This window comes from Electrona antarctica (assembly GCF_951216825.1).
Source record: "Electrona antarctica genome assembly, chromosome: 14".
Lineage (NCBI taxonomy): Eukaryota > Metazoa > Chordata > Actinopteri > Myctophiformes > Myctophidae > Electrona > Electrona antarctica.
The window spans coordinates 14,338,584-14,361,165 of NC_136795.1; the positions used below are offsets into that span (position 1 = coordinate 14,338,584).

At 46.4% G+C, this 22,582-nt stretch overlaps 1 protein-coding gene across 1 annotated transcript in view; it reads left to right on the top strand.

Moving 5' to 3' along the window:
• The window catches only part of LOC306937294 (E3 ubiquitin-protein ligase SMURF2), a 65,335-nt gene that overhangs the window by 21,909 nt on the left and 20,844 nt on the right, over positions 1–22,582 (top strand). The window contains exons 2-11 of the mRNA XM_079520964.1: positions 3,015–3,053; positions 6,569–6,677; positions 9,782–9,915; positions 13,208–13,273; positions 14,020–14,104; positions 14,330–14,413; positions 15,925–16,139; positions 19,798–19,882; positions 21,291–21,449; positions 21,594–21,644. Coding sequence (XP_079377090.1) covers positions 3,015–3,053; positions 6,569–6,677; positions 9,782–9,915; positions 13,208–13,273; positions 14,020–14,104; positions 14,330–14,413; positions 15,925–16,139; positions 19,798–19,882; positions 21,291–21,449; positions 21,594–21,644 — 1,027 coding nt within the window. The remainder of the gene's footprint in view (positions 1–3,014; positions 3,054–6,568; positions 6,678–9,781; positions 9,916–13,207; positions 13,274–14,019; positions 14,105–14,329; positions 14,414–15,924; positions 16,140–19,797; positions 19,883–21,290; positions 21,450–21,593; positions 21,645–22,582) is intronic.

Genomic DNA, 22,582 nt, shown 5'->3' on the forward strand with positions numbered 1-22,582 from the left:
AAATAGTGAAAATAAGAAATGTTTTTTATTTTTTAAAGATTTTTCCCATAATGACATGCCCAAAATATGGATGTAAGGGTGAAATTGTTAAAGGGAACACAGTTGTAGGTCACAGGTCATTAGGCTGTTATGTTTACTGGATGACATATGGTACTGGGGACAGTGTTCTCTTCACTTCCTAATATTTCTCATATATATTAACATTTTCAAATCCCATATGGATCAAATAGAAGAGAACATGCAAAAAAAATATTTTAACCCTCCCACCCCCTAGAGTTCCCGCTCCGAAAGAGCCACAGCCCTGGTCATCTTATGATATTAATGGTGCTGAGCCTGTAAGTTAAATGGTCTGGTAAATGGTTTGCATTTAAATTGCACCTTTTTTCCAAAGCGCTTTACAACGTAGCTATATTACATTGTGTCTCCTTTGTCAACCTTTTGTGTACATCTTTAAATTGCCCTCAATATTGTAAAGCAACTTGAGCTACATTCTAAATTATGTATGAACCATGCTTTATGAGTAAAGTTTATTATTATTAATTCAGTGGTCACTGTCCACTGTCTAGTGCCAAGGGTACCAAGCACTATAGACACAAAAAGAATGCTGTCACCTGTTCCTTATACACCCTCCACCCTCCATCACTGCCTAGTACAGTACACACACACACACACTCTGTTCTCCCTGCCTGTTTATTAATTAATTAATTAATTAAAGTCACTGGAGTGAGTACAAAGTGAGGGGTAGAAGACTGTGTGCGTGCGTGCGTGCGCGTGCATTGAGGAAGAGAGAGCGACTGAGGGAGATGCATACCAGATGTTTGAGTAATGAGGTGGGTTTCACTGGAACGTAACACATTCCCAGGGATGTTTGCGGAAAGAAATTCTTCCGCGTCTGTCGAGCATGCTCTCCCCCCCCCCCCCCCCCCCCCCCCCAGAGAGGAATTAGATCCAGTTTTGTCGTCTGCTTTTTCATTCCAAACACCCTTCTCTTTACATGGCGTTCTTCTCATTAAGCCCTCCCATTGTCTGAGAAATTCACTGTAAACACTGTGTGTGTGTGTGTGTGTGTGTGTGTGTGTGTGTGTGTGTGTGTGTGTGTGTGTGTGTGTGTGTGTGTGTGTGTGTGTGTGTGTGTGTGTGTGTGTGTGTGTGTGTGTGTGTGTGTGTGTGTGTGTGTGTGTGTGTGTGTGTGTGTGTGTGTGTGTGTGTGTGTGTGTGTGTGTGTGTGTGTGTGTGTGTGTGTGTGTGTGTGTGTGTGTGTGTATTCTTTTTTTCTCATTTTCCGTACAGAATTGTGCCTTTCTCGCTACGGCATGCAAAGTGTCACGTCACTCGTCGCCAACATTGTTTCAACTAAGGCCTAAACTGTGAGAGGATGGGAATGTTTTACTGCAAACACAGTGGTTTGTCTGTGTCTACAAGTACATACATATGTACATGTCATAGATACATACATACAACTGAATGGTTCGCTGAACAGCAGTGACTGTAGATCCAGCGGTTTGAACGTCAGACCGCCTCCCTATGGGTGGGCCTTTGTCTATTTGTGTTAGCAAAGCAAAGTCTGAGCACTCTTAACCTGCACGTGAGGGCATTAGGCAAGCTAGCCTCCATAACGACACAGAGCGAAGACACACAGAGCTTGCCCCAGGGCCATGCTAGCTAGACATAAAGCAGATTTCATCCAGGAAAGGTGTGAAATGGGCTCACATGGCACCGTCCGTGATGGCCTTCCCAACCGCAGCTGTTGTCTTAGGTCAGCCCTGGCCCCTGCTGTTATTCCACGGTGGATGCGTGGCCCCCAGCCATATTGAGAATGTTGATAGTCATTATATGGGCAGCGGTTTGTGGCTTAATTAGATCCTGAACTAAAATAATCCTGCTTTAAGCCAGACCTACTGGAATTGTATTTTCAAAATTGCATGGGATTTCTCTCATTTAGACGCACATTTAGACTAGACTATTCTGCATTTCTTGTAGACTGTTTTTACAGGGTTTACATCTATACCAGTAGGGAGCCAGGGTTAATTTAACCTTTTGTCAATAGCTGTTTATAGGAAATGGCCTTTGGCAGTGGGAAACTGAATCCAAAGCCCAGTGTTTTGATAAATTGCTATAGGCACATTCCAAATTCACCCATCTATTGATGTTTTCGCTAAGACTAAGAAAAAGGGTTCTTTTGCTGAAAAATGAAACAAAAAAACGAGGCAGACAATTAAATGTTTCAGTGAGAGTGATTAAAGTCTGATTTACACTTGTTGCGTGCTCATACACACATGTCACACACCAACCATCATGGCACATCTTCAAGCATGTTGCACCTGTTTTGACACCTGCATACAACTAAATATATTTGGGTCTTCAGTGTCCGAGTGTCAGAGGTTTCTCTCACTTTGTGAGCAGACCTCTGTCCATCCACACAGACAGAATGACTGACAGACCGACTGACAGTGGTGGAGGATGGTGTGTTGACTGTTCACTCTGGCAGATACAAAAGTTAGATACAAAGCTACAGCATAGCTGTCGCTTTGTATCTGAAGTTGAAGCCAGCTCAAACAGGTGAAAAGTTGTAATGAGCAGTTGAACTTGAATTGTTTTGTACCTTGTTGATTTTACACAGACAATACAATAAAATTGTAAGGGGTGCGTCTCATCGTCGTGCCCACGAGGCATTAAACTTGCCTAAAGAAAGAGCATATGAAATCAACTCAAGCAGCTCGCTTAGGCCTGTAGGCTGTAAGCCTTCGTTCTCAACCAACATATACCTCCGCTGTTGTTTATGTGATGTAATGTCATGCAATGTGAATGCAATGCTATCTACGGTGAGAGATGGATGGTGCAATCCATATCTGATGTGATGTTAGTCTGTGTTTGTGGTGGGGCCCGAACTGTAGTCGTCCCACATCAGTCCTGAACCAAACAACCCCCTTTCAGCCACTTTCGACTTTCGACACAAGTATGAGTGGGGTCTGCACAATTTTAGTAACACCCACCCTTCTCTTCTCTTCTTTCAGTTCTCTGCGCCAAAAACCTGGTGAAGAAAGACTTCTTTCGTAAGTATCTTGCAATTTTAAATAGTCGTGTCTTTATGGTGGCCCATGCCAGTGTCTTTGAAGCATGCACTGTGAAATAATACAAAATAATTAGAAATGTGGTTAGTTACGGAAAATGGTGGAAGAAGTACTACTACTGAGATCTTTTACTTTAGTAAACGTAGCAATTAATCAATATCACTATATAAATATATGCTCCGTTAATAGGCCTGTATTCAAGCTTTCCCTCGAGTACAAGGACACAATTGAGCAGTTGAGACAAATAACAGTCTTAAGTACATAATACTATGAAAACCTGCATCTCGCGTCGGTCACGCCTCATTACAAGCTCCATATATGGCCAATGCAGAATTAATTCCATATGTTGATCTGACCTCATGAAACCCTGTTGTACACTCAAGACACGCTCCATATATGGCCAGTACAGAATTAATTATGTCAGATGAGGTCCGATCCATATGTTGATCTGACCCCATCAAACCCTGTACACTCAAGACACGCTCCATGTATGGCGTGTGTCACGGAGAAGACTGGATCATCACCTAGATCTGCATATATGGAGCCGGCCAGCAACTCTACATCTGACCTCACAGTCACTGACACCAGATTAATAGTTTAACTCCTGCTTCTTAAATGTTTCTTTTTTTGTGGCTTTCGCCTTTATTTTATATTTTTTATGGAGGGACAGACAGTAGGCTGACAGGAAATGGGGAGAGAGATGGGGGGATGACATGCAGTAAAGGCCGTCGGGATCGGGAGTCGAACCCCAGACTGCCAGACTGGATTACCAGCCAAGGTGCCCGGACCGCTGAGCCACGGCCCAGGCCTAACTCCTGCTTCTTAACTGTGCCGTATTAAGAAGGTCTGTTGTTTCAGCGCGACCTCGCCCTTTAGGAAGTTATGGATAAGGGGTCAGGAGTCAGGACAGATGGGTCAGTATAAATTATGGACATGGTTCTTCTTCTCAACTGCTCAATTATTGGCATCAAAAATATACTTACAGTACCAAAATAAAAGTACAAAAAAAAATCTAAAATACCACCCCACCCCCCTCGTGCTGCCAGCTGCCTCTAGCCTTCACCAACACACTGGAATCTCCTTATTAAGCCACAGTAGCGAACAGACTCGTGTTACCATTGGATGTGTCCTGGGAACTCGCTGGATGAGAATGTTGCTTTCATCAGTCGAAGTCACCAAGTAACTATCACTATTGGCTTGTTCTTTGGAACCAATTGAACCTGTAAGAGTCCAATTTGATCTATAGAATTAATAATACACTCTACAGTGTATATATATACTCTATATATAATATATATATATGTGCTACATTGGGGAGTCATGAACACTACAGATCTTACCCTGTTATCAATGTGACTTGAATATCAATATAGTTGAATATCACAAAGAATTCTCTGCACATTTAATATTGATATATACTATACTGTATATAGTGTAGCATCTGACCCAGACCAAGACACAGGAGACAGTTATTCGGTGGGCTCAACCGCCCTGGATATTTATTTGTTTAATACAGGGGTCCGCACCGGGAGGTAATGCAGGGAAATAATAACACAAAACTATATGGGACTATATGGGACTCCGTCCGCTATCGCCCCGGCGGGGGCTAACAGTGAGTCCTTTTCCTCCTTCCTGATAGACGCGCCTGTCGGCGTCTATGTTGCGCTCCTTTATGGTGCTTCACTCGTCGCGCTTCCTTTAAGCGTGTCCTTTTTATGTGATGCCCCGTGCATCGCCTGTGTGTGTGAGTGAGAGAGAGACGGGTTAATTACATGCGCTGCTTAGTCTTCGGGAATAAGGAGGAAATGTGCGAGAGTCTGTCTTACCGCTAGCAATAGCCCAAACGCCTTGATGAGAGGCCAGAGTCGGAGTGAGAGAGCGATGGGGACATTTGTAGCCTCGGGGCGGGTCGCTCGTCTGAGCCAGAGCCGGCTGTTGGAGGACATGATATGGGACGTAACGATCCTCAATAACCGCTCCCAGATGCGGTCTTCGCTCTCTGCCTCCCTCTGTCTGCCTCTCTCGGGCGCGGTGGTGCTTACCTGGCTGGTGGTCCCCGAGCGAGACTCCACAACAGTAACGGTTTAACACAGCATGCTAGCGGGACACAGCAGCATGGCCTGGCACACAGTCCATATGTCTTCAATGTGTGGCCAATTAGAAGACTTTTCGTTTAGCCTGAGCCAGCCAGTTTGTGTTTAACCTGGGAGACTCAGGTGGGGTAAGGGGTTAGATGCCCACAGCGGGGGTTTGTGTGTGTGTGTGTGTGGTGTGTGTGGTGTGTGTGTGTGTGTGTGTGTGTGTGTGTGTGTGTGTGTGTGTGTGTGTGTGTGTGTGTGTGTGTGTGTGTGTGTGTGTGTGTGTGTGTGTGTGTGTGTGTGTGTGTGTGTGTGTGTGTGTGTGTGTGTGTGTGTGTGTGTTGGAGTTGAATTGAATTGAATTGAGTGGCTGTCATGGTGAGTGTGTAAAGGTCCCCCCACTCACTCAGGTGGTTTCTGTGGTGCCCATTCCTCCCATTCCAGCGTCCAGGAGCTGAGCAAATACTCGGGCAGGGAGTGGGTGCAGAAGATATATCGAAGCAGCCGCCTGAGTTGTGGCTTTTGTTTTGTGCGCACACAAAACGTAGCGTCTCTGTGTGTGAGCGCATGCATGGTTTTCTGTTTATGCCAAGTGTCCACCAGACCTGCAGCACTTGTTGCAACCAGGTGAATGTCGCCCAGCAGGTCCTGCCTGTCAGCAGGTAGCATTTCCATCGTAGGGCCGAGTGGGGGCCTGCTTGGGGCCATGCCGAACTCAATGTACTTGTAACGAAAGCACTCTTTGGTTATTTAACCACTGGAACCCTAGCATCCCTATTCTGCGTCGAACATTTGGCATACAATGGCAGATCTACAAGCCCACAACGGGTCACATTGTGAAGCATTGTGAGCTTGTACATCAGCTACTTTTGTCAAGGGAGATTTGGTGTGTGAAGTGAAATACTAGCAGACCTACAGTAGTATACAGCCCCGGGGGACCGGGTACAAAGGGTTTAAGTGGTTAAAACAATAATCCGGTGTGGCCACTGGCAACAAGATGCTGAATTAATTTTGAAATGTAAACGTTGCTTTTAGAGGCTGGAAACTGACACCTAAGTACCGGGGAAGCCCTAGCTGGTCCTCCTGTTTGGCCATGGTACTGAAAAGAACATTATGTGTTTAAAGGCACCCAGGCATTAGAGACAGTGCAGCTCGTCTCCACCTGTTACGCAGCAGCTCAGGTTCACACTGCTATCACATGTTGCCATTCATTCATTGCCTGTCACACGTATAGCCATTCATCAGCGTTCATGTCTTTTACAAAGCCCCGCATCTCATTGAGAGCCAGAGAAGTCTTTTTTTGTTTGGCCGTCTCAGCAATGAGAGATTGACGTGCCTCATTGTCTGAATTGGAGTTCTCCCCCCTCTCGCGTGGTGTGGTGATGTGTTGTTTATGTTTTGTGATTTCTTTCCCTGCAGGTCTCCCCGATCCCTTCGCTAAGGTGGTGGTGGACGGCTCAGGACAATGCCACTCTACAGATACTGTGAGGAACACACTCGACCCCAAGTGGAACCAACACTACGACCTGTAAGCACACACACACACACACACACACACACACACACCTGCCACAACATCCTGACCTGTACCTCCCTCGCCGCCTCACTCTCCAACATCTGCTCTGAAGGCGGAATGAGCACATTTGTCCTCCTTTTTTCTTTTTTTTACAAGAATACCTTCCGCCTAACCAAAGACTTGAGCTCAGCGTTGCCGGCAGCCTGCATCCACTCATCTATCAGTACAACCGCCTTGACTATTTTGAGCTCTTTATGATGTGCTTTACTTTATTTGACTTAGCTAAGAGAGCACACAGAAAAATGTTTGCAGCCGTGGCCAAAAGGAACCCTTGTTTACACCGGCCGTCCGCTCACTTACTTAGTGACCCAATAATTACATCATTCTATAGACATAGCAATAGGCTAAAAAAAGTGAGGTTAGCATGATAGTATTTTCCCCCACAGACAGAAACACGTGAATGTCTTGTTGCCCTTCCCACAGACTGCTTGTCCTGTGAAAGTGACCTGGAAAATAGGAGTGAAAGTGAGTGTGCACCAGTTGAAAAGCGAGAGTGAAAGTTTCCAGTATTTGCTCGGTGTTTATCCAGCCGTCACGCCCAGCCAACAGAAAGAGGAAGCACATGTCTCCGTTTGTTTGGTTGCTCAGGTTACGGGACCCCCCTCTCCCTGCATGGCTGTTTAATTAGCTGTTCATGTCACGTTTGACAGGAGAGAAACACACACACACACTTCCATACATCCACTGCCCCTCCGAGGCACAGTGTGGAGTGACCTCAGATTGATGGATAGGAGAACATGGACCTGTGGCCGTGTGGAGCTCTCCTCTCCAATCTCTCCCGAGAGCCAGTGAGCTGAGCGGACTGGAGTTTATGTGGAAACTGCAGGAGTGTTTTCTGTGCCAGTGATGAGTTAAACATCACAGTTTGTGCGTGCGTGCGTGCGTGCGTGCGTGCGTGCGCATGCACTCTCTGGCCAGAGGAAGGACTCTCAGGTGGTGTGTTGGAGAGGAGAGAAGTCTTAATTGACTGAGAGCAGCTCTAGCTGGCTGGCTGGTGCACACTTATTAAAATATTGACTGCAACACCTGGTGTTAACAATACAGCCAACTAACTGCATTTAAAAGGCATGCTGGCAGTGACTCCTTGTTTCCAGTTGTTGTGTGTGCTCATGTCATGTGAGGGTGGGGAGAGCCAGTATTTGTCTGTCTGTCTGTCTGTGTGTGTTTGTGTTTGCAAGTGCACCATCGAAACATCAGAGTGCGGTCCAGCCACTTGATGTCAGCGGTCTGTTCAAGCCAGCAGACTAGCTTGTGAACTCTGACCTGTCAGCATTGTTGCAGGAAGTGGCAGACATGCCAAGGATAGCAGACAAAGTCTAGCTGGCAACCTGCCTGGCCCTTTCCTCCTGACGCTGCCTGCTCCAAATATGCGAGGCAAGCACTGCAGGGCTCGGCTTTAACCGTTTAAGTCCTATATACTTAATCGTACGTCAAATTGCAACAAAAAAAGCTTTAAGCTCAGAATGCAGCTCAATGGGAAATGCGAGCTTGTAGATGGGTCATTCTTTACAAAATGTTATTCTTTTGGAAATCTTAGAAATATTTTGAAGAAAATGATAGATGCTCATCTGTGTGTACTCTACTGACATATCAAAATGCTAGATGCTCATCCGTGTGTACTCTACTGACATATCAACATAGGGACACCCTTCACTGAAACAAAACCATTAGCAGCCATCAGAGTGTGTTTTTTTTTGTTGTTGTTATTTTGACCACGTGCTGCACACTGTGGCCCTGAAAGGAAATATGTGATTGATGGCAGCAATGGTGTCTCTTAACACAAATATGATCTACAAATACAATAGGCTTCATTTCAAAAGCCCAGGCAAGTGATTGTAATCTGCTGCCTTGCACCCCAAGCCCCCCCCCGCCACCCCCGCCCTTTATTTTTTCCGCACACATTCCCCGCTGCTCGCCATGTGTGTGATTATTGCCTTTGAGTGTCATTAGAGAGATCTCGGGCAGACTAATGAATTACATTAATGCACAGAGAGAGCATTCCAGATCACCTGGGTTTGATTGCAACGTTTCTCCTCACGTCTGTCCAGCTCATAGCCCCCCCACCACCACCTCCCAGACAGGCATTTGGCATTGGCTCAAAATGTCCAGACGCCTTACTCACACCCCATTGTTTCACACACTGTCGATTACAGCGTGATAATTACAGCTGGGATGTGGTCCGCGTGCTCTATGGGTGATTAGTTTTACACCGAAGGAGGGGTACCCACCCGACCACGACGCGCTTCTTCATGGAAGAAAGGAAAGGGAGAGAAATGAGCATGAGAGAGGAGGGGGAAGACAATTTACTGTAGGAGACAGACCGAGTCAGGCCAGTTATAATGTAATGGCTTGGTCGTTAACGTTCGTCTCCTGTCTGTCAGTCTCATCTAGACGTCTCCCCACCAAATCCTTCATCCAGTGACAATGTTTGCACACACACAATATAATCTTATTGTTGCAGTTAACTCTCATTACGAGAGTAACTTAATTAAGCTCTCTCCACACACACAGCAAAAAGAGATGTTCCCATTTTCATCCAAACTAAGGTTATTGATCGAGCCCATTGGTCAGTCTCCTCGTCTACGCTACAAGTGGCGCCAGTAATTCCCCTACTGTGCTAAGTGCGGTCACATTGTGCCCATTGCATTTCTGTCTGTTAACATTGAGTGACAAAACGTTCCCACAGTTTATCCAATGCTGCAATTACACTAATGAAGATTTCAGATGGGAATGTTACGTTACCAAAGCCACAGAACAACAAAGCCACAAACATACTGTGTGTAATTGGTACATGTTTCTTGACTTTCTGTCCCAAAATGAGGACTGGCCTGCTCAGGCTTTTCAAGGTCTTTGGGTTTTTTTTCACATTTCATAGTCGATAATCTTCTTGTTATGCCATCCTAGGAATAATGCATAATGCAGATTTTTTTTTAAAAGCGGTTTGTCACTCGTCTCATTCTCATCTTCATTGTTGTCACCAGAGACGATGTCAATAATAACACTGTATTGATAGTGTCCACTCTCCATCCTCTGTTGCTCTCTCTCTCGCCCCTCAGGTATATCGGTAAATCCGACTCCATCACCATCAGCGTGTGGAACCACAAGAAGATCCACAAAAAGCAAGGGGCAGGCTTCCTGGGCTGTGTCCGCCTCCTGTCCAACGCCATCAACCGCCTCAAAGACACAGGCTGTAAGGAGCCACATGATTGACCTATCTGTCTTTCTGGTAGTGTGTGTGTGCGCACAGTAAAATCCTCCGTGTTCATTTAAGTCCAAAGAGTGTACAAATGGAACCAGGTCCATTTCTGTACACTCTGGTTTTAATTTAACACCAAGTATTTTCCAGTGTATGCAGTTTGTCTTAATGTGAATTTTGCATCCCATAGGCTCGATAAAACCTCTGTTACACTGACACTGTTACACTGACACTGTTACACTGCTCCAGCCTCCAGCCCCAGGTTGACTTATTTGGAAGACATTTAAGCTTTACCTTTTTTTATCCCAGGCTCTGCTGGCGGACAGCTGGTGGCCAGAAGCATTATGTTTACATACTTGTTAAGTTGATAGCTCAGAATCGCCTTGAGGAAATTGCATTGGCATTTGGCACAAACGTTCACTTGGACTCAAGGATGAACTGATTAGAATTAGGTGGTCAAATGTCAAAGGCACTGTGACCTCACAAAACATATTCATTAAATTCCATCAAAGTCTTCACGACATTTAACTATGAGTCTTGACAGACATGGATGCAGACGTGGAACTGCAACTGTTGGCAGGCATACAACAGCGATGCTGTATTTCTAGTTTTTCAGTTTTTCATGTCGAGAATGTCAGAGAACGTTCTGTGTGTTACTTGGGTGAAAGATTTGAATTACCGCTATGCATTTTTTTCTGTACGGTAGCTTTCATGGAAAGAATTGGCTGCAGTACAAATGCAGAATGGAGGCCATATACAGTAGTTATCAACAATAATCTTTAAGCTTTTATCTTCAATCCCCTTCTTCTTCCAGCTGCTAGGCTTTTAGTGTGAGGAAAGTCCTACTTGGCCCAGTGAGACAAGCCAGATGCTAATAACGCAGCTTCGCTGTCAGGGCTAAGTGACAGAGGGTGTCTCCCTCACTAGGCTTGACGGAGTGCAGACCAGGGTGCGAGGGGATTCACACACACACACACACACACACACACACACACACACACACACACACACACACACACATACACACACACACACACACACACACGAACAGGACAAAACAATCAGCGATTGCCATTAAAAGACGCTAATGTGATAAAAATTAGTTGTTAGCTAAAGTATAACATATCTTATCAGAGAGAGTAGCCTGTAGTAGTGACTTGTACCTGCGGCCTCACAGTCGAGCCAAAAGGAAGAGAATCCCACTTTCCTAGAAGCCGCTGACACTGTTGTTTTCCTGGAGTGGCACAGGAAACCTGAACCGCACTCCACAGCTGTGAGCGGTTTGCTGCTGCATTTCCTTACCCCCCCCTGTCCTTCTGCATAGACTGGCAGCACACACACACACACACACAACACTCTGCAGTGACTAAGCTCTGCATGCCTATCTCCGTCTGTCGATCTAGACAACCGGCCATTTCACCCAGACATGCATAATTGTATGGCTATTTGAGTGTAAGCACAGATCAGTCTTGTATTGTGGTCTCGCTCTCTCTATGGTTTTGTCATTCGTTTGCATCTTTGTGAGCTGTTTCTGTCTGCCATTCACAGCCACTGCATGTTATACGTAGATATACGTACTGTATGTGCAGGTATGCTCTTATAAGCTTATGTTTTCTGTCCATCTGTGTGTGTTTTGCGTTTTCTCCGCGGGCTACTGACCCCGGGCCAGGCTCTACTGACCCCGGGCCAGGCTCTACTGACCCCGGGCCAGGCTCTACTGACCCCGGGCCAGGCTACTGACCCCGGGCCAGGCTACTGACCCCGGGCCAGGCTACTGACCCCGGGCCAGGCTACTGACCCCGGGCCAGGCTACTGACCCCGGGCCAGGCTACTGACCCCGGGCCAGGCTACTGACCCCGGGCCAGGCTCCTGACCCCGGGCCAGGCTACTGACCCCGGGCCAGGCTACTGACCCCGGGCCAGGCTACTGACCCCGGGCCAGGCTACTGACCCCGGGCCAGGCTCCTGACCCCGGGCCAGGCTACTGACCCCGGGCCAGGCTACTGACCCCGGGCCAGGCTACTGACCCCGGGCCAGGCTACTGACCCCGGGCCAGGCTACTGACCCCGGGCCAGGCTCCTGACCCCGGGCCAGGCTACTGACCCCGGGCCAGGCTACTGACCCCGGGCCAGGCTCCTGACCCCGGGCCTGGCTACTGACCCCGGGCCAGGCTCCTGACCCCGGGCCAGGCTACTGACCCCGGGCCAGGCTACTGACCCCGGGCCAGGCTACTGACCCCGGGCCAGGCTACTGACCCCGGGCCAGGCTCTACTGACCCCGGGCCAGGCTCTACTGACCCCGGGCCAGGCTCTACTGACCCCGGGCCAGGCTCTACTGACCCCGGGCCAGGCTCTACTGACCCCGGGCCAGGCTCTACTGACCCCGGGCCAGGCTCTACTGACCCCGGGCCAGGCTCTACTGACCCCGGGCCAGGCTCTACTGGCTCGTCGCTTGTGTTTCGAGTGTCGTGTCTTTTTTTCCCCCGCTGCCTGTTTAGTCTAGACTGACATCCTGAGCGGATCTGGATCTGCACGACACCCAGACAACAGAGCACAGAACAGATAGTGGCATTTCTCATGTCTGCAGGCAACTTGGTATTTTTTGCACCCCCCCCCCCCCCCCCCCATCTGTCCCAATCCTCCTCCACAATTCTCTCTCTTTCTTTCTTAACGTTCTCATTCCCAGACTCGGTTGAGAAGACAAAGTCTTTCCAGAGTTTTGGCAGAGGGGTTCGCGTCCGTGCTCAGACAGACTGAGTGGAATAGTGCTGGCTTTGTGCTGACATTTGTCACATGTTTGACCTCTGACCACTGCTCCCTCTGTACCGATGGCTCAACGAGCTTTCTTTTACTGTGCGTTTTCTTTTCTTTTTTAAACTTTTACGGCCCTGTGGCTGTCTCCTCGCAGAACCAGAACATCTGTTCTGGTACATCATATATATATACAGGTCCAGTCGTGGTCTAGAGAGAGAGAGAGAGGGAGGGGAATCCACTGGCTGATGTAAATGATACAGAGCGATGGGACTTGTCCATAAGGGGAAGAAAAAGAAAAACCCTTCCCAGCACGTGCTGGTTTACATGTGTCTCTCTCAGACACTGATCGATCCAGCTTTCTCTGTGTCTCTCTATCTCTCTCTGCCCTTTCATCTATTGATTTGACATTCTCGTTCTCTCTCTCCCTCTCTCGACTTCCTTCCTTTTCTTCGTTGCTCTCGACGCTCACCTCTCATCTTCATCTCTCTCTCTCTCTCTCTCTCTCTCTCTCTCTCCCCTTTCTTCCTTCGACAGACCAGAGACTGGACTTGAACAAGCTGAGCCCCAATGACAGTGACACAGTGCGAGGCCAGATAGTGGGTGAGTACAGGGGGATTGTTGAATTGGATTAATTACTATGTTCTCACTCATTGACGAATGATCCCAAATGCTACTGTGCTTAAGCCTTACATTTATTTTGGCATGCAGCACTATGGTACAACGAAGAATAAGGGCTTTAAACTAGCCACATTAATACTAACATCCCTGTTTAAAAAAAAATGTAATACTAAAAAAATCCTGTAAAAAAAGTGCTTGTAGACCTGCTATTTTTGCCAAAAATAGCAGGTCTACAAGCACTCGGAACGCATCCCAATGCAACACGTTGGGACCTTGAAGATTGGCTTTTTCTGCCGTTTTTGAAATGGGGCTTCAGCTGCTAAACAGCCAGTGTTTTTGTAGTTGCTACACAAAATGTTTCTACAAATGTTCCCTGGCTACATAACACCACGCATAACCCATCAACAGTTGGCCAGCATTGTAGCATTGTTTTACATTATGGCCATAGTGTATCACAGTTGTAAAGTAAAATGCAATGACTTCAGGAAGAGTCGAATTCAGATATACCAGACATGCTCCTCAGGAGGAGATTAGCCCCCACAAGGCACCCCACTGACAGCTTCTAGGCCCCCGTTCCTAACCGTTCATAAAGCTTTATTGCTCTGCACTGTCCTGCCCCATATGATCTGTGCCCTGTGAGTGTTGTGCTGTCTAGTAATGTGTGTGTATGTGTGTGCGTGTGCGTGTGCGTGTGCGTACCTGCATCTGTACACCATGTGTGGATCTAGTGAGTCTGCAGTCCAGGGATCGGATTGGCACAGGCGGACCAGTGGTGGATTGCAGTCGGCTGTTTGACAACGATCTGCCAGACGGGTGAGTTGGATAACCCCCCCCCCACACACACACACACACACACACAACAATGTGCACTGCCCTCCTAGCACAGAGTAAATACATTCTGGAATATACAGGTATGTGCAATGTGATCAGGCCGTACTCCACCAACGGAGGTTCTGTTCTGCAGCTGTGTTAAAACCATGTCTCACTGCTCTCTCTCTGTGTGCACCCATGCTTTTGTGCCTGTTTTCTGCTGCCAAGGTGGGAAGAGAGGACGACGGCATCCGGACGAATCCAGTACTTGAACCACATCACACGCACCACACAATGGGAGAGGCCTACCAGGTGAGTGTGCCACGCAGTGGGAGAAGACTACAGCCAGTGTTGTGAAGCTGAGACGTGTTCTTGTCGCCTGACTTTGGCACCATGTTGGATAATCGTTACCTAAACTATCATGAAGCCTGCATGAACTTCCAGGTTATGTCATAATGCTCTGTCCAATCAGCGTGGGAGTGGCATTGCACCAAATTAGATGCCAAAAAAAACATGAGTTTTCTTTTTCTCTCCGGACTGGAGTCACAGGGCTGATAAGAGAGGCGACAGCTGTCTTCCTATTACCGGTAGTCTCATTCCAGCACATCACACAGCTGTGTGTCAGTGCAAATACACCAGCTGTTGTTCATGAGGTCAGCAGACAAGTAGCTGTTTTGGAACTGGTGTGTCTGTGTACCTACTATAGTCTGAACAAGGAGCTTTTAATGGGCCCAGGCGGTGCACCCGACTGGTAATCCAGTCGCAGTGTGCCGCGGGTTCGACTCCCGAGCCCGACACGGCCTTTACTGCATGTCTTCCCCCATCTCTCTCCCGTTTCCTGTCAGCCTACTGTCTGTCCCTTCAAAAACCAATAAAAGGCGTAAGCCGCAAAAAAAATATCTTTAAAAAAAAAGGAAAAAAAATTAGGTTTTAATGTACCTATCAGTATCACACAGCTTAATGCTATCACACAGCTTGTATATAATCATAGTCAAATGTGTTGTTGTTGGTCTCTCGTCTCTGGGTGGCAGGAATTAACATAAAGTTGGCAATTGGCATTAATAAAAGTAAGTAAGTAAGCCTTGCCAAGCCATGATGTCATGAGGCCCAGTCGAGCCATGAGGCCCATAGGGCAGGAGCCTATCTCCTGTTTCTGTAGCGTGAGGCAGATTTGATGCACAAGTCCCTGGACATGACACTAGTATGTCGCAGGAACTTACCCCCCATCCAACCCTTGATGCTGAGTGCCAAGCAGGGAGGCATTGGGTCCCATTTTTAAAGTCTTTGGTATGACCCGGCCGGGGATCGAACACCCGACCTCCCAGTTTCAGGGTGGACAGTCTAACCACAAGGCCACTGAGCTGGTACTTGGCATTAATGCTAACGTAAAAAAGAGCAAGGTGTGCTGTTCTATATTGGAGAGTGCATTGCTATTTGTGTATTGTTGGACCCATAGAAATAGAAAGGACATTTCAGAAGGGACACTGGGGTTAACAATACCATTAGATAGCTTTACTGTTATTTAAGTTTACCGAGGCATCATTCAATCCTATGATCTCTAGTCTAGAACAATCTGCCCAGCAAAATTGGTTCTGTCAACACAGAATTAGGGCACTGAGCTCTTTGTACTATTTTATATCTATGGATGTACCAATGTCAAATTCATGCATAATTGATACATGAGCCAGCAAAGCCAGTCCACAGTGTATTATGTTCAAGGATGAATGTGTGTGCTATGTGTTCTATTATATCCTTCCTGTCCTCCTTTGCTCTCTCGCTCTCTCTGTCTCTCTCTCTCTCTCTTTCTCTCTGTCTCTCTCTAGGCCAGCGTCGGAGTACTCCAGCCCCGGCCGTCCCCTGAGCTGTATTGTGGACGAGAACACACCCATCAGCACGAATGGTGCCACGCCACCGCCCATCAGCGTGGTGCCGTCCAGTGACCAGCGTGCCCAGGAGAGACGTGTACGCTCTCAACGGCACCGCAACTACATGAGCAGAACGCACCTGCACACGCCCCCCGACCTGCCGGAGGGATACGGTGAGTTGCAGTTGCAGTTTGTCGGACACATATGATAAGTATATGAAATATTGCAGTATTGAAAGGGACAACATGTTTAATTAACAAAAGTACGAGTGGTTACGTTTAATTGAACTGACACGCTCCACTTCAGAAACACCGGCAACAACGCGCTGACGGCTAAATGCGAAGAATGCTAAGCCCACAACATCAGAGCGCTGTGTGTGTATCTGTGCTGCTGTGTCATGACTCTTAGGACCCCTGCATCCCAGCTCAACAGCGGGCTGAATCACTCAGCTAATCGGTGTCCTGTTTAGACTGACTTAATTGAATTGATCCGGCAGTTAAACGCTGGCAGCAGCCATTCACTCCACCCCCTCCCCTCCACGTGTCTCCCTCTCGCTGCACAGTGCACTGCACACACTCAAGCAGTCGGCCATATTCATGTAAACACACACACAAGCCTATATCCGTCACACAGCCTGAGGGGAGTTAAGCCACAGTGGAAATCTTGTTGCGGCTTTTGGAGCCTCGTTTGGAGGACACTATCACAGTCTGATTAGGAGGCTCCTTGTGGTGTCTCTCTCACTGACTGCTCCACTCTGTCTCTTCCCCCCTTTCTCTCTCTGCTTCACTCTGTGTCTCTTTATCAATATTTGTTTCTGTTTCTTTCTTTTTTCGGTCACAACATGTATATTGTAATATTATTTATCTGTTCATCTGTCTAATTGGTTATCCAATAGAGCGTCGCAGTCCCGCCTCCTACCATGGACCAGGAAATGAAACCCAATGCATTTTCCTCATAGACATTTCTTAAAGTATTTATTTAAAGACGGTTACGCCGTGGACAAAGCCAACTCGAGTCGTGACAACTCATGACAACACAAACAATATTTTGGACCAAACAAATAATTAGAAAGAAGAAAAAAACGGCAGGTTACAACCCTTTTTTTGTTGTTTTTCTTCTTTGTAATTATTTGTTTGGTCCAAAATATTGTTTGTGTTGTCATGAGTTGTCACGACTCGAGTTGGCTTTGTCCGCGGCGTAACCGTCTTTAAATAAATACTTTAAGAAATGCATTGGGAAAAATGCATTGGGTTTCATTTCCTGGTCCAGGGTAGGAGGCGGGACTGCGACGCTCTATACATACTGTGTATTGCCCACATGGTACCTCCCCCACCCCCCTGTCACATAGACCTGTCCCCAGGTCTATGTGCACACCTAGACCTGCCAACCAGTGCCAGAGCATGTTTGCTTGATTGCAGTTCAGATCTGTGAGAGAAACATTTATGAAAACATTATGTAGTCACCCTCTGGTGTAAGCTACATGAAACAAAAGGCATCGCACGCTACAAAATGAGTAGTGATCTATACTGATTACGTTCTGTATAGATATGTGGTTATGTCCCGATTCTGTTATTCTGTCCGTCAAATTTGTAGGACCTTTTATTTAATATAAAAGGTCAGTGTGCAATTATGGTTTTAGTTTTGCTCATCAGTCAAGATGCAGACTACCAGCAATAACCTCAAGCCCTTTTCACTCATGAATTCTGGAACATGTCTGGGGAATCAGACCGGGACATTGTCCAGTGTTAGCCTTTCACACATGTAGCACGCAACAGGAAAATGTCTGTTTCACATAATGTATAACTAAAAATACTAAGGTGCGGCGTCTGGGTAGACACATGCGTCAGCCACTCCTGAGATACGAGGATCAAATACTTTTTTTAAATACATTTCCTTCCACAGAACATGACCGATTGCTCTAAGTAAATTCACCGGATGAATCGTGTATTCACACATTGAGCTGTTTGAGTTCAATCGGACATTACCTCGACTTAACTCAATGGAGCTGGAAGCATTAAGTCAGTTGCATGTCAGGTCCTAGTGAGTCGGACATGTGCGTTCATACATACAGCCCAACCGTTTAAAGTCTGGAAATCGTCCATATTTGAGTGCATGTGTGAAAGCAATTTAAGCAAAGGTTTAGTGTAAGAGCATTTATCCTCCTTTGGTTTTGCCACGACATGTGGAAATTACCATGATGTCATTGCTGGTGTTGTAACATATGTTAGGAGAACATGGTTTTGGTTCTCCCACACCTCCTCGGAACAGAGCTTAAGAGTGTCCCAGACACCAATACATTCATAGAATGTATTTACTAAAATGTTACTAGCTTATTCTATAGTGTCTGCCTGAAAATGTCATATGCATGCTGATTAGTGTAACAAATCCCTTTTGTATTACACTATATGTACACTTTTCTTTATTCTTGTTTTCCTTTCTTCCTAATACAAATCGATACTCCCATCAACAATTCACAAATGAATTGCATCAAAGTGTCCATTGCATCAATATTTAGGTAGACAGAAACATTATCTCTGGAGGCTTAATGGTCTCATGGAATCATGTGATAATGCTGTGGCCATCAAACAGGATTTTGATTCTCCATCCATACCATTTTCCTTCACAAATGTGTGGGAATGGCCCATTTCTTTAAAAGAAATCACACCTGTGTGAACTGAGTGGTGCAACAGTACTGTACTATACTGTACTTCTCGTACTGTACTGTACAAGCCCTCCTCCCTAGCATGCCCCGTGCGGCGTGCGTGCGTGTGTTTGTGTGTGACACGCTGCGCAACATTGCCATCCAGTGGTATTGCTGAGGTGTTTCAGCTGTCCACACTCGGACGGACAGAGACAGACACAGCCAGCCAGGGACATGCCCAAATTGGAATTGCATGCTGATGGGCCTCTATAGAGCGTACCTCCGAAACCCCTTTCACTCTGCCCATAGTTGGCACCACAAGCACGCAGTCTCTCGTACAAACTCGGCTTCCACAGGTCCTGATGGCAGCACCCCACCACAGGCTTGGTGGAGATCTGTGCTCCCAAGAGAAAAACGTTCTATTTCTTATTGCCCTTTTCTTTTTTTAGACTGAGGTTTTTGGATAGGGATTAAAGTTCAATTTGTGTTAATGTTTTATCTATGAAAAAAAAAATCTTTCTTTATGAGTTACATTTTCTCAATCTATACATTAATAAATAAATCTTCATTATTCAGATTGATTTGAAAATCGTTTAACTTTTTGACAAAAGATTGGTCAAAACATTGGTAATCGGCGGTCTGGTGTCCTCACAATCAGGAACGGCATTAGACCTGATAATCTGGTCATCGGTTGGACTCCATTATGTACACGTGTGCTAAAACCGGGCACTAATGTCCACATGGATGCCAGAGAGAAGAGAGAACTCCCTGGGAGTCTGCTCTGTGGAAATATCCCTGTCAACCCCTATGATGAACGAGCTCCCCCCCATATCGCCTTCTCAGTCTTCCCATCCACCTTCATCCCTCTTTCCTCCAACTCCACCAATCCATCTGAGTCTGGGACCTCTGCTGACAGAACGGTCTGCTTTTATCTCTATCGCGGTCTGATCTCTATCTCTCTCTATCTTAACGCACGCAGATGACACACAGGCTCTGGACCGACAGACACACACACACACACACACGTACTGTATAAATCAAACCTCATTTCATTTTCCAACATTGTCGACACAACGTCTTGTGCGCTCCACGTGGGGGTGCGCGGAGGAGATTTACGCCCCCCAAAATCGCTCTGCCGTGTGCCTGAATCCTTCCTTAGGTTTTAATATCCTTTTGTCTCCCCCCTACAGAGCAGAGGACCACGCAGCAAGGACAGGTGTACTTTCTCCACACCCAGACGGGCGTCAGCACATGGCACGACCCCAGAGTACCTAGGTATGTCTGCCCTGTGTTTGTCTTTGACCCACAACGCTGCATGCATTTCCCCATATTCACATTCACTTTTCATTATTTTTAGTTTAGCTGTTTGTTTTTGTTTGTGGGGATTCTTGTTTTCTTTTTTTCCCCCCTTTTTCACCTGGAATTTCCCCAGAAAAGTTAGTTTTATGACAAGATGACCATGAACTACAGAATATACAGTCTGGTGCCATGCATGTGCACATCCCCCTCACATCTCTGGTTACAAATGGACCCGTACAGGTCCATTTGGTTTCATTTGTGCATTCTCTGTGTTGAATTAACACTGAGGATTTTGCAGTGTAGATTGGGGTCCCAGAGATAAAATATTTCATCAAATGGCCCTAATGCATATCAAACTGGGGACTTTGAAATGTAAAAGGTAACCCGTCAGTGCTCTAGTATCCCCCAGGAAAGCAGACACTGATTACAGGCTTGTGGAACGCTATGAGTTTTCTCTCTTGCTAGAGAGACCTCTAGACTCTGGTCTCACCACAGGATGCAAGTACAAAAGAACAGGCGTTCCACTCTGTCATACTGGAGACTCGAGGGCCCTGCTCACTCAGGCATTCGAGCGCTATTGACTACCAAACTCCCAGAAGGACAATAATGTACATGCACGTTCACTTTCACACATGCACACAGTGCAGTGTGCTGCAAACTAGATCAATAAAACATGAGCAATATCGTAATACCTGGGCCAGTTCACCCTCGCTCCGTGTCAATATGCAGCGTGATGGATGGTATTTTTATTGCCGTGAATACTAGCCACATTGGTCAGGCCACACCTCACTGGGCAGACGTCTCCAGATGAGACTGAGCCGCCAAAGTTCAGAATACTCGGGAGGCTCCTCTGCTCTAGCTTTGGCTCTGAAGCGGCAGAAGCCGATAAGTGAGCGCCAGCATAGCAGAACTACTCCACTGCAGTGTTCTGAACCTTCTCTGCTCTGTGAACCACTGCCGGAAAAAAGGGCTGCATGGCAGCAGTAAATAACTCTGGTGGGAGGAAAGAAGGGGAAAAATAGCATAAAAGTGATTTCTCAGACATGTCAGAAAATCCTCACTCTCCGCCTGAGTCTCCTCTCTCGACCCTGAGTCACTGCTCTCAATAGTTTTTGAGTGGTGTAAACCACTCCTACAACTGGCTTTGTTAGTCTGTCTGTGCAGAAAAAATGAGCATGGTTGCTACGGTTACCCAGTTCACCCGGGTGTGATTTCATTACGTCAGACATTACGTAAGACCTTACACCACTCAGTTCACACGGGTGTGATTTTTATTATAAAGACAGACGGAGAGAAAGAGAAAAGTTCTCTCTCTTTTTTGTTTTGAGTGCCACTTGACTATACTATATTTGAACTGTGTGTGTGCGTGTGCGTGGTCTTTCAGAGATCTCAGCAATGTGAATTGTGAGGAGCTTGGTCCGCTGCCCCCTGGCTGGGAAATCAGAAATACCGCCACTGGCCGGGTCTATTTTGTGGATCACAACAACCGAACCACACAGTTCACGGACCCGCGTCTCTCCGCCAACCTGCATCTAGTCCTCAAGTGAGTCCGTCGATTGGTTTCCTTCTTTTTTTTCTCTTTAACTGAACTAATTAGTGACAATTTGCAATGACACTGTCTGTTCTGAAATCAAATGTAGTGTACAATTACTAAATGTTTTTTCTTTTCTTTTTTTTGTACCTGCAGTCCAGGTACCCCCAACGGTTCTCGTGGTGGTGTAGAAAGTCAGAATGTCAGGTAAGGCACAAGTACACACGCGCGCGCACACACACACACACACACACACACACACACACACACACACACACACACACACACACACACACACACACACGGGCAGTGTTGTCCTGGCCTGAATGCGTTCAATGAACGATCGTTCATGAACACGTTCATATTTTGGGTGAAGGTGAACTGAACGTACTGTATTTCTTCTTGATGAACGTCATTGTGAACGAGTTCATTTCTGGCGTGTGTGAACGTCACTTAATAACGTTCAACTTCGTTCAAAAGTGAGTGTTTCCATAGAGTCTTCAGTGATGTAAATAGGTTTTCAATGTAATGAGTCCCGGGATGCAGGGATGGTCTTTTAGATGAATCCCAGGGACATTTTATGAGTCCCACTTCAACATTAGGAGTCATATTTTGCGATTTTTTTTTCAAAATCCCATTTCATTTTATATGGTTATAATGTGGTTATATTCATGTAGAAAACAGAAGAAGAAATGATTAGTATAACTAAAGCTAGCAAAATAAACTAGAATAAAAAACAGTACAGTAGTACAGTAGTGCATCCCGTGGATGCAGAGGTCGTTGATTTATTGCATCCCTTAACTATAAACTGCGTTTTGGGATGCAAAATGCACCCTATTTTAATCTCTGGTCTTCCAGGCGAAACCCCTGCTAAATCACACCCTAAACAGTCCTTAATATCTAGCGGAAAACCCACCAATAAGCCCTTATCCGACACAAATTAACTAATCTTTCTCAGCCATACAATTTTGCTGGACAGGAGTGCGCAGCACGCTTCTAACTGCATGATCCTGTCATGCACGCAGACAGCAGACACAGAACATGTATCGAATCCCGACCCAAACACTGAGGAAACTTGTTGTTTGATTAAACATAATGTGCCACGAAAAATAGCTTCCAATATCTTGTTATTTTTGCGTCGAGGA